We start from the raw sequence: 25,427 nt of genomic DNA, 5'->3' as shown, positions 1-25,427 counted from the left end.
TCAAGCCTGTAAGCTAATTTAGCATTAGAAAAAGCTACAGATTACTTACTGTAAATGACCTGTTCAAAATTGTAATTAAGTTATCGTGCCACATTTCTTGTCGTGTGTGTTATGTTTTAGAATTATTTTCTAGTTTTCATCTAACAACTGCCACACCAAAACATACAAAAACTAATTTTGAAAAAAAATAAACCCACAGATCTGAATAGTCCTCAGGTTTGAATAAAACTACACCCCAAATGGATTAAAGAAAAAAAAAAGAATAGATTTGTAGTAAGTCGATTTCAATGTGTACAGTATATTCTTGGTAACATTTGAAATTTAACACAAACATAGTTTTTGCAAGAATGTATTTAGATAATTCAATTATGCAAGTTTTATTGTATTTTTTTTAATATTTACATATACTTGATCTTATTTTAAACTTTGAGCATTATGTCTAATTTCTTGTGTGTGTAGATAGATAGACAGTATGAGATATTTGATAATGTTTAAATATGAATATTTTAATGTTTTAGAATGAAGCTATTTTAAAGTGACATTATTTAGAATCAAAACCTATAAATTGTTAATAATAAAGATAAACCTTGACATTGAATCAAAAATTTATTACACTTGGTAGAACAAGAACTTTAATTTATACTTATATTTAGTGACGTCATTTGCAATAATGATGACAATAATTTTACTGCTTAGTTCAGGAAACAAAATTGTTTTTTTATTCAGAAATGTTTCATTCTTTTTTTAAAAACAATTTGTTTCAGTTTTCTATAATGAACTATATACATTCCATTTTGGGAAAAGTGAAGCTGAAGATGTTCTTAAAAAACAATGAAAACTAACACTCAAATACCTTATTTGCTGAGAAAAATATTTATTAAACATTTTTGACTTGTTCTACAAAGTCATCCTCAGGCACTGAATACAAACTACTAATCATTGTAAATTGAGCATTTTTAACAACTTTGCAACGATGTTAGTTTTTATTCATCTGCAGGAAAAAGTTCCTTTTTATTTATGAAACCATTAATAAAATATTATTTTACTTATATTATTTGGAGTACTGTATATTTATTTCAGATTTATTATTTTATTTTGAAATCAATATTTACACATCTCGAAGCATTAAAAAATAAACAGTTTCTGATAATGATAAATATCCGAGAATAGCCAAATTAGTGAAATCAGCATCGAAAATCCCGTTCCCATGAAAGAGAGGATCAATTTTATGCCGGGCACTTTCTCTTGATAGAGCATCAGTGTTGGAAAGAATGCTTAATTCACTTTTGATTGTTAAGGAGGGACTGAACATGTATGACCAAAGCCCACACCTTGTACAGTACCTATTACAAAGGACGACTGAAATTAGCTTCCTCGGTGCATAGAAATTATCAAGAACGATTGGAAAATGAAAAGAAGTTAAAAGAATAAGAGAAACGGAAAAAAGAGCACAGAAATGTTTTGAAGAACAACAAAAGAAAGCTGTTCGTAACATGAAGATTATGGAACTGCAACTGAGTTTAAACCAGAAAAATGTAGAAGAAAATGAAATACATGCGACAGTCCAAGTGTTGTTAGAAGCAGCAAACAAAAAAACTGGAGAAGGCTATTAACAGCAAGAACATGAATGAAGTACAAGCAGCACGTGTGATGCTTATTAGTGTTAAGTGTTCAAAAGCAAGAGGAAGCGAAAAAGAAGGAAGTTGATAACATGCAGAATAATCTTAATAAAAGAACATCATCTTTCATGACTGATTATTTACAGAAGCCAAAGACTTTTCAAGTATTCATGTTTTACTTGAAATACAGAAGCCACTGGTTATCGGGAGACAGAAAAAAAACGCGATATAACCGAGTAATAAAAATTCTGGGCTTTTACTGAACAGATTATACATGCTATGGAATCGCTATTCTTTCATCAGCAAGTGTTTCTGATATAAAATAAGCTTAGTTTTTCAATCCTGAATTTTATTCGTAGGTTATATCGAATTAATTGACGTTTACGTAAACATCGAAACCATGAACGCCCATTTAGCATTATTGTTTCTTTAACAATGACATTGAAAGACAAATACTGTCGATATAAAAACAAAACATCAATTGCGATTTTATTATACAGTACTATATAAATCGCTTATTAGAAATTCGTGTAGTTTATATTTTTCAATAAAAATTATAAATGCTGTAATTGAAAATTTAAAAAAATAAATATTGAATATATAATAGAACATCAAAACTTATAAAATTAGAGTAAAAATTCTCTAAAAAGCAAAATAAAGTTACTACTGTATAAAAATTTTAAAGTTTTCGTTCAGAATTAGAGAGATCGTTTCCTTACACATTATGCGGTGAATTCGAAATTTTACACCTTTATGTGAATTGACGCAATACCGTTAATTCACATAAAGGTATGAAATTTCGAATTCACAGAAACTTGTAAATGAGGAGACTGTACTTAAAACTAATAAATAAACAACTTTTTATATCAAAAGGAAACAAATGACAATCGATCTATCCACCTGTTCTGCATATTTAGCTCTTTCTCGTATTTGGTTGCAAATAGAAATTCAGTGGCAATTGGTAATTTAAAATTAATTGACTCAAATGCTTTTAAAATTTGGGGGACCAAAAAAACGCGATATAACGAGTGGCTACTATATTACATTATATACAGAAATTTTTAAAATGTGTTTAACCATAACAGAATAAAAAGAAAATAACAATTTTTACCGCTATTTTGCTGAGTTTTCCTTCTGTGTTTTCACTTTGTTTTGTCACTATTGCACTCACTTTTTATTCACTTTTTTCTGTATTTCAACTCACTTTTCTCACTTTTTCAAAGGGGAAATAGCACTCCTAGGCCTGAATATATAAAAAACAAACAATTGTAAATAAATGAACAAATATAGAAAAGTAAGTAACAAATAACAAAACTGAAAAACAAAAAGTTTATTCTTGACTACAAGAATCTTAAAAAGTTATGATGTTTCGTATTTTAATTTTTTTATCACAATATATTTCCAAACTGTTAGAAATTCTTCAGCATCTCTAGCATTTGAATTGAATGAAAATATTTTTGAATAAAAAATTTTGTTTCCTGAACTAAGCAGTAAAATTATCATTATTAATATGGTGTCTAGTTTATTCAACATTGCCATATCATATGCCTTTTAATTTCTGTTATCTTGAGTGTTGAGAATAATTTGTTAAATCTTGACAGTTATGTTAGTTAACATTTTCTCATCTTACCTATTAATTTGTTTAATAAGTTGAATCACTATATTAAGTTAATCATTATATGGATAATCTTTGATTATCCATATAATGTCAGAACGATGATGACATTATTGTAATTTTATCTACAGTTTTAATTTAATTTACACAACTGCATACTATTTTCTACTTTAATATCTTACAATACTAAGTGCTTTCGATATATACAGTTAGTATCAATGTTAATTAAATCATAACAAAGTACATACAATTTTTATTATTATTTGTTGAAGATGATAAAATTTTCAAATTATGTGAGTTATACAGTATTTGCATTCCTTTATGATAAATTTATTGATATTTTGTATTAACAATAGGCAAATCAATATAAATTTCTAGCAGCTTTACTTACTAGTTAAAAATAGAAGCTGTGAATATGGAAATTCAGACACTGGTGAAACCTTTCACAATTAAATTGGTTTTGCTGTTTTTTTTTAATGTTTCATTTTATTTATTTTGCATTATTTATCTGCATATTTATTTGTAACTTTATCTATTATAATTTTTACTTAAACCAACTGGCATTCAATGTTTGGAAAATTATTTGTTATATGCTATTTCATTTAATCTATAATCTCTCAAGTTTAGGCCTTGAAGACAAAGTAAACATAATTATAAATAGTTATTTTCAAGTTCCAAAACAAATTGTAAAACATCAAGTTCTGGTAAACTGCAATAAAACTTTTATGGCATTTTTCCAATGTTTATGACAAAAAGGAAATATCACATTTTTTAACAAAAATGTTTTTAGGAAATGACTGTGTAAAAAGAACTGTCTGATAGATAAGAAAATGTCTTAAATCATTTTTAAGTATATTATGGGCCAAAATAATTAACAAACATCTTAGAGTTTTTGAATACAGTAACTGTTTCTAAAATTTCAAGTACTATATTATTTTATGGATAGTTTTTGTTAATTTTTAATAGTAGTTATTTCAGTTTAGTGTTATCACTATTAAGGCTACTGTTGTTTCCCTTCACAGTTATTTGAAATAAAGATTTTATCTGTACATGTTTCAGCATGTTACTGATTTGCTTATCTTGGAATGTAAATGCATGACAAATGCTTACTATTGTCCTTAATACTTATCAAGATTGCTAATACTATGCCTGATTAGATGAACTTTATTTAGTCTAGTGACAAAATCAAGAAATTCTATTCAAATGTGTGTGTTTGACTTGTCTTTTTTTTATATCCAATATATTATTAATGTTTTTATTTCTTAGCTTCTTGGTACTTAATGTAGGATTATCTTCACATTATACGTAAGTTATTTAGTTATGAGTTTACAAACAAATCTTATATCTTTAATTTGTTAGAAATAAATTTCACAAATTTAGACTAAAAAAAAAAGTAAAATTAATCATAATCTCTAAATTATAAAAGGCATTAGCAAAGAATTTATTAATATTAAAGAAAATATTTATATATAATTTAATGAGGGTTACACTAATTAATTGGCTATAGCAGACATTTTTCCTGTTAACTAGTATTAGCTTTTTGGTTGTTTAATCAGCTTTGATAATTGACCATTCTTGTTCTTCTATTATTATTGATGGTGCAAGAAAACTATGGATGATTTGGAAAACATATTGGATTCAATATGTAAAAATACATAAGAAGCATATATTATTTCCTAGGATACACAAACTAAGCTCATTAACTATATTCTAACCCTATTCCCAGTGCTTGAATGTGTGCTGATCTACAAACTTACTTGGGATTGCCCAGGGACATATCTTCCTATAAGTAAACAGTGTCAAAGTAGAAGGGATACTCTCCTAAGAGAATGTGTGTTAAATTGATTTAATTGATAATTTAAATTAATTAAAAAATTATAAAGATTCTGATTACATTAAAACTTGATTGCTTCTTGTTCTTTCTATATGTATTGGGAAAAAACACAAAATTGCTGTATTGAACTTTTCATAAGGAACACACATGACAAAGAGAATAAAAATATGTAACACCTACAAACCTGTATAAAATAGATTTGATTAAATGAAATCAAATGTTTTCCTCTGTTTTTAACTGTCATCATCAGGTTTACACTATGTAGAACTTTTGTACTAAAAAGGACTGAAGAGGGGAAAATAGCCCAAAATGCATATCCACCCCTTTTTACAAAAATATGTGATACTAAATAAAGTCTATTCTCTTTGTCATGTATGTTCTTATATGATAAGTTTGACATAACAATTTTGTGCTTTTTCCCTAATTCCAATGACATATTTATTCAAAGGTACTCAAAAATTTTCCATTAATAATGGTGGTTGTTATCTTAAGCTACTCAAACAAAAAAATAAAATTTAGTAATCAAATTTGAGAACTTTTATTAAATTATACTATAAATTTGCTGGAATAATATAGCTTCTGTTTCTGGGCATATCTAAAAAATCATGAAACACACTCATATATCTGGCATCTTCATCCTGTCCATTTGAGCTGGAAGTTGACTCTTGGAAACTTCCAAGCTTAAGGAAATTAGCACTCCATAATTACTACTCAGACTACACACACTAAATCTGTCATCATATGATCATAATTGTGATTAATTATGTGAAATATTATATATTACTTACAATTACTTACAATATGCATTTTCATCTCACAATATATAATTACATTATAAGTAATTGGGAGTTGATATCAGTATTGGTCTATAAGACAAAGTTGATTAAATAGTAATTAGCCAATTTGCTTATCAGTGCATTTCTAATTTAAACCCTTTGTCAGAAAGTCAATTTTAAAAAAATTATAAATTAACAATTAGCTCTAAGTTTACTGAAAATAATCACTTATGTCTTAATTTTAAAAATTTAGTGAAAATTTAATTTTTTTATCATAATTTTTCTTCAATTTATTCTTATATAAAAATAATGTTAATTGATTTTAGTGTTGCTTCTAGAATATATTTAAAGAAGACTAAAATTTTAAATATCAGCAGTGACCTAAGATTTGTGATTCTCTAGGCAAAATTTATTTTTGAGGTCCATTAAATTGAAGTATGATAAGAGGTAGAGGCTAGATTTATTTAGGTCAACAATAATATGAACATTTTTAATATAGAAACAGACAGTAAGACACACAATAAAATAATAAAAATGTGTATGATATTTTTACAATAAATTAGAAAATTTAATAGGTGTGTAGAAATTCACGTATAGAACTGCTCTTCTGCTATTGGCAACACTAAATTCATTAATTACAGAGGAAAAGTCCAGTTCTGCAGCAATATTTCTTTCAGTGGACAAGATTGAAAGTGAATAAAGTTTTTCTAGACACATTGTCGGTCATCTATAATTTTTGATAAATTTTAACTTTGAAAATGTTTATTCTGCAGATGCAACAGATACCAGTACAATTATACTTTTAATAATTACTAACTAGATAATTCAACTGTTAAATATATTACCAAAATTGTGAGGTCTATGCAAGCCTGAGGTCCAAGGTGTTACCTTTTTTTTTATGTAGAGTTGCCTCTGTGAATATTATTCCAAGAGAATTATATAAAAATATTTCATATTTTCTCTATTATCGTATTACTGTATTTCTGTTAGTATATTAATAATTAAATAATTAGTAGGTAAGCCCATGTTGCCCAGGTAAAAAACAAGAACAAACATTAAGATTATTAGATTATTTTGTACTTCTAAATCTTCTGTTATATATTACATTATAGTATTTGGTTTATATAACTACAAAGGTTATCATACATAAGGATTTGTCATACCAAGTGACCAATCTAACACATTTTTAAAATTCTATATTCTTCTACTGTACATAATTTAAAGAATTTTTAAAAATATGTTAGATTGATCACTTGATGTGATACATAAGACAACCTGTGTTGTTATATAAATCAAATACTATAATATAAGAAATGTTAAAATGAAAACCATTTAAAGAGTTTGGTTATTTTAGCGTACCATTGTCATGTTTGTTAATACACCAACAACTGCTGTAAATGATCAGCTAAATTTTGGATATCTGATTATAGATTAGAAATAAATTTGACACTAGAGTTAAGTGTTAGGTGCCATCTCTTATTAAAATTAATAATTATAATATTTAATTTACAGCAGTTGTTGGTGTATTTGCTTATATCAGGTTTCATTTGATGTGTATATTTTTCATATTTGTTGTGATACTTGGATGGTATGAAATGGCAAATTTCATTGGTCAAGTACACTGCATTTTTTCTAATGTTAACTCTAACAAATTGTTCCTTTACAGCCAAATATCAAGTGATGATCTGCCAATGAATCAAATTTTGCAAAAAATGGACCAAACATTTAAATTCAAACAAAATTTGAATTTAAATATTTGGTCTGTTTACCCTCAAAACCACTTAAAACATATTTTGTGTGTGTTGGTAACCTTGTATTTTGTAATTTTTCTATTTGAATGCCACCATACTGTTGGGTCTGATAGGAAGAAGGGAGGGGATTGAAGTAAATTCAACCAAAAGTAGTAGTTGACCACCTCCTGGAAGAGAGGATGGTCAACAACTACTAATTAGTACTGGTCTACTATTAATATTTTAAAAGTGATCTGTGTTGGATAGGTTGTGATGGTCATGCATGTGATTGAAGTTGCTAACCTTACACCTTAAAGACTTCATAGAAAACTTATTTAAGTAAAAAAAATCTTGTAAAAATGTGAGAATAATCACTTTTATGTGACTCCATAAAAAATACTGGTGAAACCAGGTTGAAAAAGTAATGCCCAGCAAAAACATCTAAGTAAAAAAACATTTGAAATTTGTGGCATAAGAATAATAGAAGCAGATTTGACAGTAAGACTCATCATGTGTATAAAGCGCACATCACACTGACTACAACTACAGGAAATTTTGAATGTTTGAAGTAATGTTGCTATGATAATAAATAGGAAAAATAAACATCAGCACAGAAAAAGACTTCAAGCTTTACTATCTGCCTTAAAATTGTTGCCCATACATTAATTTGGCTGAATTTTAGCATCTTTTAGCAGTATCAGTAGGAAGTTTGGGAAAATGGATTTATGAGTTAATAAGGAAAGATGAAATCAGGGGAGGGGTGAGGTGTCCAGTGGGTTTTGTGGTAGTTAAGTATATCCTCGTAAATATCACATTTATAGAAGAATTATTAGAATTGGTTTGATTTATTTGGTTATGGCAACATGACACGTGAGTGATATGCCAAAGAGGATTCATTCCGGGAAGACTTTTATATAAAGCTGGCCCCTATTTAGGTGTTACTAATGCAGAGAAAACCCAGACAACTGCACATGGCCAGTCCATTGGCCATATGTGAACCTATGACTGACTACTGGTATTTAGTGGTTTTATAGATTTGGTTATTGGAGGGTACTTATTGGGCTCCAATTTGGAAAAATTGTAGACCTGTAAATTTTTACTGTTATCACTCTGTCTATCTATCCTTTCTTGATCTCAAGAATGGAGTGAGTTAGATGAATGTTGAGACCAGTAATGGAAAGCTTAAGAACAGGAGGCCCAAATTAACTATATTCAAACTTCTGGTTTGCACAAAAATCATGTTATTTCAATTAAAAAATTTTTTCCCTGAACGAAGTTAGATACATAACTGGCATGATGCTATTGCTAACAGGAAAAGTATGATACACAGGGTCAAAACACTACTTCATGCAGGCAAGTGCTATATACTACCTGTCACAGTATGGCGTGTCTATTTTGTGCGGTGTCATTGTCGCAGTAATTACGTGATTAAAATATATATATTTTAAAATTATATCCTTTTTTGCAAGAATTTATATATAGTTTTATTATTCTGTTAAACTTTTTACCAATAGATGATGCTTTATGTAAAGCCAGCAAATGAATGCAGATGAAATTAATTGATATATGGAAATCCGATCAGTATTTTGGTGTGGGATGTATGACATTATCCAAGTTAGAAGTATGTGAACTTAACTGCTGAGTTTTGTAGCAATTGGTCAAATGACCTAGGCATGCATAACAAACATCCTCATTTATATATATATATATAAAACTATTAAAAGAGAATTATATAATTCTCTTTTAATAGTTTTTTTATTAAATAAGATAATATAATAAGATTATATTATATTTAATATAAAGATATATATTAAATAATCTTTAATAGATTATTTAACATAAAAATAAACAGGTAATTTTGCTTAGTTTGTGATGCTGTTTATGTAAATTTGTTAATGGAATTATTTCCTTTACTCAATTTACTACTTCTGTACGTACAATAGTTAACGTTTGTATTGAATAAATTGCTTTAAAAATAAAATTTATTTATTTATACAGTAATTGATAATTATTTTCACATGTATAAGCACATTTACTACAGTTTTATTTTTAAAAATTTTTATTTTGTTATTTACTAAATCAATTGAAGTTATATTCTAAATATTTATCATCAGAAGTAAATAATGTTGTCTGCAATATTATTGACTTGCTTGTTTATATAAATTTAATTTACAAAGTGGTTAAACAGGTATTTCATTTTGTTAAAAAAAAATTTATATATTACTGAGAAAATGAATTAATTGTTTATATTTTTCAAGGAATTTTGTGAACAGTCATATACTGTTTTAAAGTAATAAAATAGTTTAATTAATTAATAATTATGCTATTACTTTTGGTTGAAATTTAAATCATAGTAAGTTCTGAAACTAAATGCTGCATAGGTTTTTGACCTTAAAACTGATGCTTAGTTGTTATATACTGGTACTTTTAGCCTAATTCCTTAAAAGGAAGCTATAAATTAAGAAACTACTTTATACTACAATAAGATAGTGCTAAAAATTTTATGATGTTCTAATTGTTCTTTACTAACTTCGCTTATTGCTTTGATAAATTCTAGATGTGCATTATGTAAAATAATTTTAATGTATATGTATAATACAGTAGAAGTATTGATATTCTCTATGAAACTATTTGAAGGTAATTTTCCTTTAAGTTGTTGAATAGGGCAGGATTGAATAGTTTATATTATATTTTTTATAAATATAAATGTATAAAGAATCATTCATGAAATGTTTTTTTGAATGTAAACATGACTATAATCACTTGTAATGAAGGTTTTTGTTTTATATTCTGTTATAATTTGAAGCTACATTTGAAACAAATTTTTTAATAATTATTTTATATATTTTCTTAAGATATTTCTTAAAAATATAAAAATATTTTAGATATGAAATTGAAGTTTTATTAGATTAATAAAATTATATTAATTTTGCTGAATAATTTTCATTTGTTGTCCTAAATATGTTTGATGTATTTTTTTCTTTATTATTATAATTCTATTACATGAATGTTATTTAAAATAAAAATAAGCTCTGTAATAGAGATATAGAAAATGTGTTTTCACAGACATAAAATTTATGATGATTTATGATGATTTGTTATTTGACCTCTTACCACCTGCTGCTGGTGCATTATTTTTCTTTTATTGACTTCAGAGTATGTGAAGGAATGAAGTGATATTTTCTATTTAATTTATCATAAAAATTATATATTTTAAAACTAAATTTAACTACTAACTATTTATAAGTTTAGCATATTTTATCTTAACATGCTTCTTTATTAACAATTAATTTATATGATTTTTTAGTATCAAAGAATATTTTCTGTTTAAAAATATCAAATAATTTATGTAAAATTAAGTAAGAATTCTATATTAATTATATGTTATCATTATAGTAGTTTCTGATAGTATTTTATAGTTGAATTCTTGTCTTCATTTTTACATTCAAATACTTTCATTTTTAAAAATACGGTTGAAACTATTAATATTTACATGTTTTTATTATAAATGAACTATTTTATTTAGAGGTTTATATATTGTCGTGAATAAAATACTGATTTATTAACTGGAAAACTGAGTAAAATTAATTAACATTGAAATAAAAGAATAAACATTGGATAGGAAAATGAAAATAGTATATTATATTTTTTAAAGTCTGGAACAGAATGGTTTCATGAGTATTTCTTTTAATTGAACATATTTTTTTTAAAGTTGTGTTGTAACCTCACCTGATTAATCAATGGCCATGATGGTGGAAGTTCATCTCAATGCTATTGAATTTTTTAAAATGGAAGTAATTACATTTCATTTATACAAAAATAAAATATGTAATAATTAATAAGACAATTTGGCACTAGAGCTTGGCGTTAGGCGCCATCTCTTACTAAACTTAATAATTATAATTAAATTAAATAAATAATTTTAATAATTTGGAACTGGAGGAAAAGAAATCGGTCCGATATATGTAATAAATTACATTAAAGTAAAAATTAATTAACATTGATTTTATGATAGATTAATCTGGCTTATTCAATAATAATACTATCATTCATTTGATTATTAGTATAATTTGGATTTGGTTTTTCTATATTTTGTTATGTTCTTGGCATAAATGTTAATGAAAACTCTATGGTAAAAGACATGAAGAATAACGAGTGTATTTTAATAAATAATTTATTTGGAATATTAATTTAATCATTTTAAAAACAGAAATTTATTAGCAATTAGTAAAGAAAAACATTAAGGCAAAGTGGAAAGCAGGAATAATGTTTTTATTCTGTCATTAAGGTAGTTAAATTTCATTAAAAAGTATCCTGTCTTTGTGACTACCATTCTAATGTAATCCAGTTCCTTGTTCATTAATCTTTGTGAGAAGGAATATGAGTAGATGCAACATATTAGGGCATCAATTGTGGCATTTAATGTAGCCAGGGAAGGGAGTTATTGGAATAATTATAGGGATTAAATTAAATGTAGAAAACCTCAAAAGATAATTTCGGGGATGTTCTATGTATATAAAGATCTAACAAGGATACTGAGCTAATATGGTCAGTGATGAACTTTATGGTCAAAGACCACTTTGTTCCACCAATGTACTGATAGAAATATGTTGTTTATTTGACAGATTCTGTATAGTTTGTTGATTGACATATGTAACAAAACTTTTTGAGCTACCTGATCTTTACCATAATAACCATTGCATTAATGAAGTACTTTTTGATAATTTTTTTTTGTTTTTGAAACAGCAGTGAATTTATTTTGATATTCTTATACAGGGTGTCTCACATAAAATTGGAAACAATACAAATGAATTTAGGCAAAAGACACTTATTAGAAACATTATTTTAACATTATTTAAGCATTCAAAAACATACAAAACATGCTGTAAGTCAGGGATGGGCTATATGGCCTGCATTCATATTTTTTGCAGCATGTGTCACATAAAATATGAATAAATATATCAATTTCCCTGGCTTAAGGAAGTATGCAGCAAAAATTCAAACATTATTTTCTACAACTTATGTATGTTTTACCTACAATTAATTTAATAAAAATTAAAACAAGAAACCAGCTAACAGACTCACATCAAAACTAATTTAAAACTAGCAGTGACTAATATTTAACCAAATATTTCCAATATATTATGTTTACATCAGTTCCAGAAGTTAAATTAAGTCTACCTATGCTAATGTATAATTATATATGAATAAATAATTGTGATTTACTGGCATTTTTTTTCTCTTTTCTCTTGTTTGTGGCCCACATCAGTTCAAAAGTTTTGAAATGCAGCCCTTACATAGAAAGGGGTTGCCCATCCCTGCTGTAAGTGATGTCCTTGTTCATCTATGCACTTTTGTATATATGTGAAATTATGTTCAAAATAATCTCACATAAAATGCTGAGTGTCAATGCTTTTGCAAATCCTTTCCTTCAGTTTGCATATAGTTCTGGAATTGGTCTCATACACTTTCCTTTTTAAGTGAGACACACTGTAGATTCCAATATTGTATCTTCTTGTTAAACACATTTATAAGTAATTATTTCAATTTATTATTTTTTAAATAAAAAAGTATATAGATATATTTAGTTAAACTTTAATAATGATTTTAAATTTAAATTTAAATATTTTCTGACTTAGAATCATTATGATTTGTCTTTTTTTTTAATAAAAACAAGATAGCAATAAATGTAAAAGATAAATATTTGTTTTATTAGTGTAAATGTATAATTATCTAGATAAAAATTGAGAGATTCATTCTGATTATATCAATTGATAATCTTCATATATAGATTAGGATGATTAAGACTATATAATTAGATACATGATTAGATCAAAATCTTGTTGGAAACTGTTTAAATATGTGATTTTTATAGTTAAAAAAAATAACAATATATTTTTAAAACCAGTAAAACTGCATCTACAGCTTTGTTTATAAAGTGATTTATTGGATAAAAATCTGAAAAATATATCTGAAATTATTTATCTGGTTTGATTGTTATGGCTGAATATAACATCTTGAATGAATCAGGTTTTAACATTACTTTTCATGTAGAATATAATGCATTGTATAAAAATATTAGTTAAGATTTAAAAATAAGTCATTTTTAAAATCTATGCTTATATTATACAAAATAATGCTTATTTAATCAATTTTAATATTAAAAGAAAATATATTATATTATTATTATTATTTGTGTAATAATGCTTTATTGTAATATTTAGATGATGATGATTAGCCTGTATTTATTTTCTAATTTTTATTAATATACTTTAATTTTTCATGTAATAATCTGTAAATAATAGCTTTATAATTTATAATAAATTTATTAAATATATATATTTTTTAATTACTAAATATTAAATATGGATTGCGATAAAGTTTATTTTTATATTTTGCAGATGAGACAGAAGAAAGAATTGATGATGTTCCAAATAATGAAATCAAATTAACATAATATGCCAAAATATTGAATCGCATTAAATATACCATAGGAAAACAAATGAAAATTTAGAAAAACATTCCATTTTAACAAATACTCCTTTGTTTTGATATTTTATTTAAATGTTTGCTCAAATTACTACGGATTTATCAGAAGATTTGTTTCTACAGAATGAGAATTTTCTGTGTTTTTAAAATGAACTATGATTGGACTCTGCGTAGAAGACACAAACTTTCATTCACCTTGAAAAGTTTTTATGATGAAGTCTTGCTTTACAAAACATTATTAATGTGTTCATTATATGATTTTCTATGTTTTGTTAGTAAAATTGTGATGTCGTGTTTTAGGTTTTTTATACATATTGTAGAATTCTGTCCATTATTTTATGTGCAGCTAATTTTGATTTTAAGTCCATTGTTAATTCAAGCAGGTATTGTATTCATTTATATTTTTTAATAAATTTAATTAATTACATTATCGAGGAAGATATTTGAAAAAATACAGGAATGTTTTAAGAATTGCTAATTTTATAAAAGGCCATTTTGATTACTTGATGTTTTAATTTTAAGAATTTTCTTAGTCTGCTCTGAAATTATTGCTTTATTGAAAATGATATGTTGCATAAAATGCTGTGATCTACATTAGAACATGCTATTTTTTAGCTGTAAAAAGCTATAGGGTAGATGTACCAGTTTTGGCTAGTGTAGTACCAGTTCTGGCCAGAAAACAAATTTAACTTAAAAATATAATCACAAATGAAACAAACTTTTATTATTAACTGTGTGAACAGTTAACAATAAAAGTTTGTTTCATTGGACAGATTTGAATATGTGGTGATTATATTTTTAAGTTAAATTTGTTTTCTGGCCAGAACTGGTACACTGGCCAAAACTGGTACATCTACCCTACTTAGTAAGAAAGTCATCATTTGTTTATAGGGGGTGATGGCTTACCACCTTATCCTTTATTATTAAAAAACCTTTACTGAACAAAACTTTCAATGCGTTCGATTAACATTTTATATGTAAAAATGCAGATTTTTATAAATTTTGATAATTTTGTAAATATAGTACCATTTTCATCTGGTAAAAATGTTTCAAACATTATTTATTTGCATAATTCTCTTCTATGTCACATTTATAAAATTACCAATTTTTAAAAACATTTCAATAAATTTTAAATATTTATCAATAATTATAATTATATAAATGTCTTAATAAATATATGCAATTACATTTCCTATAAAAATAATGGACTAGATCAGCAGTTTCCAACTTATTTTAATCACTGAACTCTTCACCTTAATAAAAAACTTTGAAACCTGACAATTTTTACTGATTATAAATAAAACAATAAATCAAAAAATTAAAACTAAATTTATTTAACATATAAAAAAAAAACAGATAAATAATTAAAAAGTAAATAATATTAATTCAAACTAATAATTAATGTGGGGATTAATTTTTGCAGATGATTTTATCAGATGTGCAGCTCAAGTGGTGGGAGAATTGAATACATTTGATTTGCAAATTGCTAATGAACACCCAAGTATTCAAATATTGTTACTGTCTGGCACAGTCAACAGGAATGAAAGCTATTTTTCAATACAAAGAATTGAATACGCAGGAAAGAATCAAATGAATGATTCAATTCTCTCACCACTGAATTTGATGTGTTTTATTTTCGACAAATATGAGCTGTACAGTGTGTACTTAGGTCCCCTATTCCTAATGAAATATTAATAATTTTTGAAACTAAATAAATTTTTCATACCTATTTTAAGCTATTTATTAAAGTCCAAAACTAATTTCAATGCAGAACCCAAAATTTTATCAGTTGAACCCTAATATTCTACAGAACACAAATTGGAAACTGCTCGACTAGATAAATTTTTAATCAAAGAAATACTGGATTTTTAATACAATAAAAAAAAAATAAATTACATTATATTTTTATGGAATGTAAAATTTAATATTTTGTCTCAAAACATTAGGCTATTTTTTAAAAATACAAAATTTAATTATTATTAATATGCTGTGTTTTTTAATTAAAATTCTTAATTCTAAATTTTACTTTATAGAGCAACAATCTGCTCCTCATTTTGTAGTGCAGCCATCATTTACTGGAGGAATTGTGACAGAAAATCAGTCAAAAATACTGCAGTGCCAAGCTATAGGTTTTCCTCCACCTGAATATAAATGGTTAAAAAATGGTCAATCATTAGGAAATTTTTCACACGACCCTTTACTTCGAATATCAAAAATTACAAAAACTGATGAAGGAATATATCAGTGTATTGCTCATAACAATGTCGGTGCTATCTTCAGTGAAAAAACTGCCTTAACTGTTGCTTGTATGTTTTATTTAAATTATTTGTTTATAATAATAATTTCTAGCAAACATTTTTTCTAATTTAATTACTTTGTTTATTAGATATTAATGATCCTAAAAATGTAGAAAATAAAACTATTACTATTGAGCAAGGCCATGCTGCTCTGTTAATTCCTCCAGAAGTAGAAAGTATACCTCCACCAACTGTGACTTGGCAGCGTATAGGTAAAGGCAGACTACATGGAAGTAAATATGTTATTACAGGAGAAAATCATTTGGTTATACTATCTGTTGAACCGGAAGATTCTGGACAATATCAAGCATTGTTAACCAATACTCAAGTTGGTCAGGAAAAATCAGGACCTATTATTACACTCATAATAACAGGTATGTTTTAAAGCTTTGTTTTATTTTTAATGTAAATTTATAAATTTTCTGAAAGAAAATAAAAACTAAATAGCCTATTTAGTAGATAATTACTGTTTGATTGCTTGTTATTAGTTAGTTGACAAACTGTAACCTGTCAAAAATGATGGGAGAAAAATAAATGAAAAAAAAATAGAAAAAAGCAAGAACAGTAATCAATCAAGTATGAAAAAAAAAGATTTTTACTTAAAACTGTGCAACAATTATTGAACTATAAAATTTATTTTATCACAACACTTTTTATAAAGTCTATGTTATTTCTTGATAATTTTCCTTGTTTTGTTTCAAATTATTTAAATTTTTGCTGTTGCAACAATATACTGTATTTTATGGACTATAAGATGCACTTTTTTCTTCGAAAAATTGCCTCTAAAATTCAGGTGCGTCTTATAGTCTGTAGCGTCTTATAGGTATTTTTTTTTTTTAAAAAGTTGCTTAAAAATTAAGGTGCGTCTTATAGTCCGTAGCGTCTTATAGTCCGTAAAATATGGTAATCTTAAATTATCCAAGTTTATCAACCTTTTAATTTGGGCAAGCATCAACTAGCAAAATTGGTATATTTAATTTATGGTGGAAAATATCTATCACTACAGATAACATTATCAAGTGATTTTTGTCAATATCATATTAAAGATATAATTTTTAAGTTTTGATTCTGTTTCTGTCACTTATATTTGAGAAAATTAATTACTTCCTATTCTATTACCCAACTTTAAGTATACTATAAAATGAAATACTGTGTTAAGATATATCTAATGATGAGAAAATAATTGTTTTTTCTCATCAGTAAGTTTTTTAAAAATAAGTTTATCAGTTTTATCTAATGACAATGACAAAACTAAAAGTAAACAATTTTCATTAGTGAAATTTGTATTTCTACTGCAACCATACTCAAATTCAAATTATTTGTAGAACAATTCATATAAAACTTCAGATATATGAACATAAGACAATAACTTCAGAAGACAACTCAATTAATGTTAAAAATCACTTTAGCAAAAAATGAGGTAAAACTTGTTAGTAAAGCCTGTTTTGAACAATGAGATATGAAAAGAAATGAAACCTGTCAATTTTTAAATAAGAGCATTTAAAACTCAGATTTTCAAATATTGTTTATTTGAATAAATATTTTTGTTTACAATTTTAATTGTCATCATCTTAATAACAAAGATGAAATTGAATATTTATAGCTATCTGAATAAAATAGACTTTAAGGAATTTAAATTTGAAATATTTTAAATCTAAATTCTTCCTTTTGCAGTTATGATGGTCAGAGGTGCTTATTATCTAAATAGCATTCAACTGGCCATATTATTCATACTCAGTGGGATACATTATATATAAATTTATTAACCTGGAGTTAATTGCCAAAATTCACTGAGTGATGAGTAATAAGTAATATGGTTATATTCCAAATTTATACACATATTTGAATCAACTTCTGTGTAGCCTCCAGATAATAAATGTTTAAATTGCAAAATATACTCAATTTTTTTACCATATTGAAAAATGCTCATCTATAGAGTGAATTATTTAATATACTGGATTAAGTAATTTAATACTTAACCCAGTCATAGTCTGTTGAATTTTGATTTTGTTTGTTAGTTAACAAAAATTTTAAGTCAATAAGTTGTTATATTCACAATTCAGAATTCTGGAGATGGAGAATAATATGATGTTTCCAAAACAAACAATAATTTTTTAATTTTCATATTAAAATATTGAATTTACAGCTTATATGAAACTGTATTAATCTCAGTCAGCTGCATGATTTGTTGACATATTGACATGAAAAATTATTTCTGCCGTTCAATAAAGTTGTGGAGTCTATCTGCTTTTATTCTAATTATGTAATATATTAAGTCAATTTACTCACTGTTTTAATTCATTTAAAAGAAAATCTTTTAATGTTTAAAAACTGTTGTCTCCAAATTAAGTGTCTATTAAGATTACCTTGGATGTGTATTGTACAGCTTAACTTTTTATATATTTCATATATAAAATATTTTTATATCCAAAAATTATATCATGTAAACTTTTTGAATGAGCAGTCATTTGAGAACATCCAATTTTATTACAGAATTCAGTTACAATTTTTTGTTTAAAATTTCTTTATGATTCCTTGGCAAATAACTGAATGAAGCTATAAAACACATTGACACTAATAATTAAACATGTGTTAAAATGTTGCTCTTGTGAATATACTACTCATTAATTTGTGCATTATGTAGGCAAATCTGCATACATTACTTTTGAATATGTTATCCAGATATGATATGAAGATTGTTAATGGCAATGATAAATTCCTATTGCAGAAAAAAATTTAATTTTTATTTCAAAATACACTTTATTAATACAAACATTTTTTGGTAAGTACATGTCAATGTCTTTTCTTTGTTAAAACTTGAACAAACAATTTATAACATTTTAGAATTAAATATTTTTTAACTTTTTTTTTTATAGAATCCAAAGATGTAAGTTAATGAACAGTTTATACTAATAATGTTTTGATTTTAATATCCAGTTAGGATTTGTTCATTATATTTTTTAAATGAAACAGACTATTGTACAATTCTATATAATTCTATACATTAGTCTGCTTCATCTGACAAATACTTGATATAAACAAAGATGCAAATAGGTTATAAAGATATGACCTTATTTGTTGATGTAAATAAATTCCAATTTAGTAATGCATTTTTTAAAAAATATAATGATTCCATTCTATGTAAATTCAGATATTATTTCATAGTAAAAAATAAAATGGTGTAATTTGATAGTTATGTATTTGAGCACAATATAGTTTATATTTGTCATTTTGTGACAAAGGAATGTTTCATTATATTAAAATAAATAAATTCTTAAAAGGTAAGTAATAAAACTTATTCAGAAACTTTGTAATTTTTTATCAAAGTTTGATTTAATCATAAATATAATAATTATAAATAATTCATTTATTGAAATAAACTATTATGAATAAATTTGATTAATCTGGAATCTTCTAGAATTTTTTGCAAATAGCATAGAACATTGAGAAATTTTTTATTTTGCAACACTGTAGATCACAGATAATAATACTAAATAAAGGTTCTACTATGGTAAAATGTTGCCAACTTAAAAAGTTACAAAACACTGTTCTATAAAATAGCAAATATTTTTAAAATCATACTTCTGGAATTCTAATTTTCCTGTTCATTTGGAAATATATCATCTGTTAAATCATTTCAGATAATTAATTAAATACCATATTTTTTGCCTTATAAGATTACTTTTTTATATCTAAAATTTATTTGAAAATTAGGATGTGTCCTATAAGCCAAATACATCTTATACAGTGAAGAATATTTTTTCCCAAAAAATTCAAAAGGAAGAATGTCCAATACAACAATGCCTCTTATAAAGCAAAAATATGGTAACTTCAAAAATACATATTGTATAGAAAATGATAAATTATTCTGTTAAATTTAATAATGTCTATTGATTATATAGAATGGTACAACAGTTCTTGATATAAATATCAATGATGATCATTGTTTATACCGTATAATTAACATTTAATAAAACAAGTATGATACACAAAGAAATTTGAATAATTATGTTTGCATTCATTACTTGTAATTATAGTTATTTGCTGGTTTAATTAATTCATCCATATGTAGAAATGAATTTGGGATTTATAATATAATTTTTATAGCAGGAAATTATTTTTTGTGAAAATCTAGTGAATACTGATATTTATTGATTGGTTCGGTTAGTACAGTACATTCTTACATCAATTTGATGTAATCTTTCCAGTATTAAAACAGACTGTTTAAAAACATCAAGTTCACATAAAAATATGCACTATTATAAATGAAGAGACATTATGTTTACCGTGATTTTATTTTTTTAATATTAAAATGTAATCTAAGAGCTTAATTCTAAAGTATTACTAATGAAATTATCAATTATTAAAATATAATAATTTATAAATTTATTGTAATATTTGTTTGTTTATTTTGTTTTTTATTGAATTATTTATTCAAACTGTATTATCTTTTCTTCTAGCAAATGAAACTAATAATCCTATTGCTCCAAAAATTATTATTTCACCAAAAGATTCCATTTTTACTCAAGGAACATATCCAGCTTCTTTAGAATGTATTGCAAATGCCAGGTAATAAATACATTTGAATAATTTTAACTATTTTATTTTATTTATTTAATGCTGAATTTTTAATGACTTTATTGATCACTTGTTTAGATATTTCCATTTTTACTTTATTCACTGAGAATTAAAATGAGTAACATTAGAGTACTGTACATTACAAACTACAATAGTATCTTAATTATTAAACTTTAATTTTGAATTTAAATTTATTTTTGTTTGCTAATTTCCCTTTAGTTGCATTAAGAATTTTTCAAAACTAAATACAAGTTAAAAGTTTTCATTATTAAATGAAGCTGATGGATATGTTTAATAATGGATTGCAAGATTTTCAAAATATATTTATTTTTAGACCACTTGAAGAAATAAACACAATCTGGAAAAAAGATGGACGTGACATTCATTTAACAGGATTATCTTATATTCTTTCTCCTTGGAATAGATCTCTCACACTTACCAATATAGGAACTCCTCATGAGGGAGTATATGAATGTCAGATTTATCATAGATTAATTGAAGAACCACTTAGAAGTTCTGCCAAAGTATCAGTGTATAGTAAGTTAATTATCTATTAGTAATTTTTTCATGCTATTCATTTGGTACAGATAATTTTATAGAAATGATATTGTTGTATATTATTTATAGATAAATATATATGTTTAAAAACTAAAAATAAGGCGTTAGAAGAGAGATTAAGAATGAAGTTTGAGTTTTAACACTCTCTGAGATTGTAAAACATACAAAACTTAATTTTTGGGGGAAAACAAGCTGTTTAAAATCAAAAATGCAACTGGTGGTTGTTTTTTTATTTTAAACAACTTGTTTAATGTGTAAGAGATAGACTATAAAATTGTTTATATTTTGTAATGTGGATAAATTACCAAAGGATGTATTTTATTTTTAAATGAAATTATTGAAAGTTGTGAAAAGAATGAACAACTCAGATAAAGATCAGAAGAAAAAACTTTTGATTTATAAGCCACATGATGAAAATTTGATAGTAGTAGTTATGATGAATATGGGGATAATTATTGTCTAAATAATGATTGCAAAAATTAATAATTTAAGAAGTTTGTGGAAACTTCAGAGTTTGTTGTGATTTTTGTTTTTTTTTTTGTTTGTTTGTAAAAAGTTACAAATTAAATAAATATTTATATAGTTCTTGTTCACTGGTGCCTTACGTTAAAAGATTAATGAATAACCAAGAAACTAGGTAAAATAAAAATATCTAATGTGCATTTGAGAAAATCTATTTTTATAAAGCTTTAAATAAAAATTGATGTTGCACTTTTAACAATGCATTTTTGCTTTAATTCATGCCTATGAATTAGATTGTAAATTGTTTAAAAATTTACCTGTCTTTAATATTGGGATCTTAGTCTCTTCTACACCTTCAAATGAAGTTAATAAAATTTATTTTATATGTAAGATAATGAAAATACGACATATACTTTATGTAAAGAAAAGGTATTTAATTTAAACATTGTTTTTATATTTACAAATATTTTAGTTTTAAATTAATAAAATATTACAATTAATAGTTTAATTACAAGTAATTAGGTAATTAGATTTTAATGTTTATTCACTTAATTGTCAATTGTAATTTTAACTTTTTAAATGTATTTTACAAAATTAAATGTATATTTTTAGTACCTCCTATAATCACTCTACCACCACAAGTAGAAACAGTTTCTGAAATAACGCAGAGAGTCTCCTTGCCTTGTGAATCACAAGGTAATCCATTACCGCAGATATCCTGGTATAGAAATGCTGCATTAATTAAATCCTTGCCTGAAAATAGATATCATATTTCTGAGAATGGTTATTTGGAAATTGATAATTTGGTCACAGAAGATTCTGGAATATTTCAGTGTGTGGCAAAAAATGAAGCTGGTGATGTTTCTGCTAGTACATGGTTACATGTTAAAAGTAATATATGTTTCTAAATATTTATCTAATTAAGCAATGGAAATATAAATAAAAATATGAATATCAATTTTTTTACAATCTATTTTAGCATCACCTCCAGTTTTCACTCGTTCACCTGAAAATGTAACAATTTTAGATGGTAAAGATGCTGAAATAAAGTGTGAAGTCATTGGTGCTCCCCTTCCTAACACAACATGGATATTTAATGGTAAATAGTTATAAAATTCTAATTAAAATAAATCTCAAACTTGTCATTAAACTTGTACTAGATTTAAGATACGGAACTATCTACTTAATTAATTGGTATTCAATTGTTAATTTAAGGCATAAATAATACTTCTACTTTTACAATTTTGTTTTATTCAAAAATTTTTTATATCAATTCATTGTATATTTTATAATAATTTCTTTGTATTTCTTCACAAGAAGATTGTAAATGATTGGGAGCTACAACCAGTTGTATTTTGAAATTCAAAGTATACTAGTTATTTAAGAAAATTTACAATTTTAACAAAATTTTACTTGTATAACTGAATTTAAAAAAAAAGTTAATTTATATTATTAAATTATGTAATATTTTTAATATGTATTATTTTACAGATACTACTATAATGCATAGTTCAGGAAGAATACAAATTTTGGAAAATGGAAATTTATTAATAGCATCTATAGAATCAAAAGACGTTGGAAAGTATACCTGTATTCGAATTAATAGTGGTGGTTCAATTTCTGGTCATGCATATCTTAATGTTTTAGGTATTTTTACTTTTTTTTAAATAGGTATAATATAATACTTAATATAATTATGCAGTTTTACATTTCTTTTTAACTTTTTAGTTTTTTAATTCAGTAAATTCTTTGATGTTTCTGTTAATTTTGTTTCTTATTAAGAGATTATTGTCAAAAAACATAGTAGTTAAAAGTTGACAAATAGTGAAGAAGAATTTTGAAATGAAGAAGAACATTTATATATTTTTATATAAAAAAAAAACCAAAATTTAAAATTAAAAAAAATTCATTTACATGAGAAGTAAATTTAAATACAAGAATATGATTAATTCCTGGTTTTGTAAATATAAAAAAGGTAATTTGTCCTGAATAATGATAGGAATGAATTATGTATCTCGGAGTGATCTTTGAAAAAAGGCCAAGAATTTTTATATTCACATAAAATGATAAACTTTAGAATTGAAAGAGTCATTTGTATTATATATAGAATTTAAAAAAATTATTTTTAGAGTAATTTAGAAAAATTTTAGTTGATCTATTAGTGTCTGCTGGGCAGAGAGTGAAAAATGGAAAAAAATTACAGTAAATTTAAAAAAATATAAAAAATTATGACAGATATTATGCATATAAAGATTTTTACTTTTTTAAAGAGAAAATTGAGACCTCTATTACACAGATTTATTGTTTCGTTAACCATTTAGAAATAAACAAATTTATAGATAATATAATCTATGTATTCATGTTTAATTTGAAAAATTTGATGTTTTTTTGAAATATTAGAAAATTATTATATAAAAACTGGCAGGTTTATTAATTAAAATACAATGCATGAACAAACCATATACTACCTACCTTTCTGGAATAAATATACAGAGGTCTTTCTTATTCTCTAGTATAAAATGCTTTTTGAGCCAAATCAGCTCATCATCAGATCCTTCAAAACTTATTAAAATCTAACAACTAAATGAAAAGAACTTCCAGTATAACATTGTACTATTAACATTATTAAATGAAATTTCAGTAGAACATTATGAAATTACACTTTCAAACATTGGAACAATTTACGTAACTAATTTTTCATATATTTAAATTATCCAATTATTTAAATTTTTATAACTAGAAAATCAAAATTTACATTTTGATGTTCTTGAAATCAGGTTGCATCTTTCAGTTGGCATTGAAAGAAAGTTTCCAGTCTGAAAAACAAGTTGTGATGTAGTTGTCATTACCTGTTCAAGAACAAATGCTATCAAATCTGTTTATCCAGTAATATAAACTTTAAAAATACAATATTAGTTCAAATGTCTAGAAATATTCAGAAAAAACTGAAGATTAAATTAGGTTCAACACTAAAATTATATGTTCAGCTTTTCCCAAAATAGGTTATAATGATTTTGTTTTAATTTATAAGAAATTGCATTTATTACTTAATTAATAATATAATTATTTTTATTTAGAATTTGCTACATTATTTATTCCAGTTTTCTTTAACTTTTCAACTAATTATTTATAGATGAAATTATTTAAAACTTTTATAATTTCAGTTCGAACCCAGATTACACAGCCACCAGTTGACACTAAAGTCATTTTAAGTTCTAATGCTGAAATGCAATGTAAAGTTTCACATGATTCAAACGTACCATATACAATTGCTTGGTATTTTGGTACTAAGAAACTGGAATCTCGAATTGGTGGTCGAGTGCAAATATTAAATGATAATACTTTGCAAATAAGACAGGCTCGTAATACTGATGTTGGTCTCTATACCTGTGAAGTTATATCTCCTGGTGGAAACGAAACAAGAAGTGCAAAATTGAATGTTATTGGTGAGTAATTCATTTTTATTTGT

General features: G+C 25.1%; 1 protein-coding gene across 1 annotated transcript in view; it reads left to right on the top strand.

The window, feature by feature from the left end:
- Window positions 1-25,427, top strand: part of sdk (sidekick cell adhesion molecule) — a 75,038-nt gene that overhangs the window by 10,224 nt on the left and 39,387 nt on the right. Inside the window, exons 2-10 of the mRNA XM_067262856.1 lie at window positions 13,976-14,446; window positions 16,097-16,369; window positions 16,450-16,734; window positions 20,821-20,929; window positions 21,273-21,475; window positions 22,571-22,849; window positions 22,938-23,057; window positions 23,450-23,605; window positions 25,123-25,404. Of these exons, the coding sequence (XP_067118957.1) occupies window positions 14,188-14,446; window positions 16,097-16,369; window positions 16,450-16,734; window positions 20,821-20,929; window positions 21,273-21,475; window positions 22,571-22,849; window positions 22,938-23,057; window positions 23,450-23,605; window positions 25,123-25,404 (1,966 nt within the window). The 5' untranslated portion in view covers window positions 13,976-14,187. The remainder of the gene's footprint in view (window positions 1-13,975; window positions 14,447-16,096; window positions 16,370-16,449; window positions 16,735-20,820; window positions 20,930-21,272; window positions 21,476-22,570; window positions 22,850-22,937; window positions 23,058-23,449; window positions 23,606-25,122; window positions 25,405-25,427) is intronic.

Source organism: Centruroides vittatus, unplaced genomic scaffold (assembly GCF_030686945.1).
Source record: "Centruroides vittatus isolate TY-2023 unplaced genomic scaffold, ASM3068694v2 contig_1620, whole genome shotgun sequence".
NCBI lineage: Eukaryota > Metazoa > Arthropoda > Arachnida > Scorpiones > Buthidae > Centruroides > Centruroides vittatus.
The sequence above is the reverse complement of the archived record's forward strand: the minus strand, read 5'-3'. Positions and strand labels throughout refer to the sequence as shown.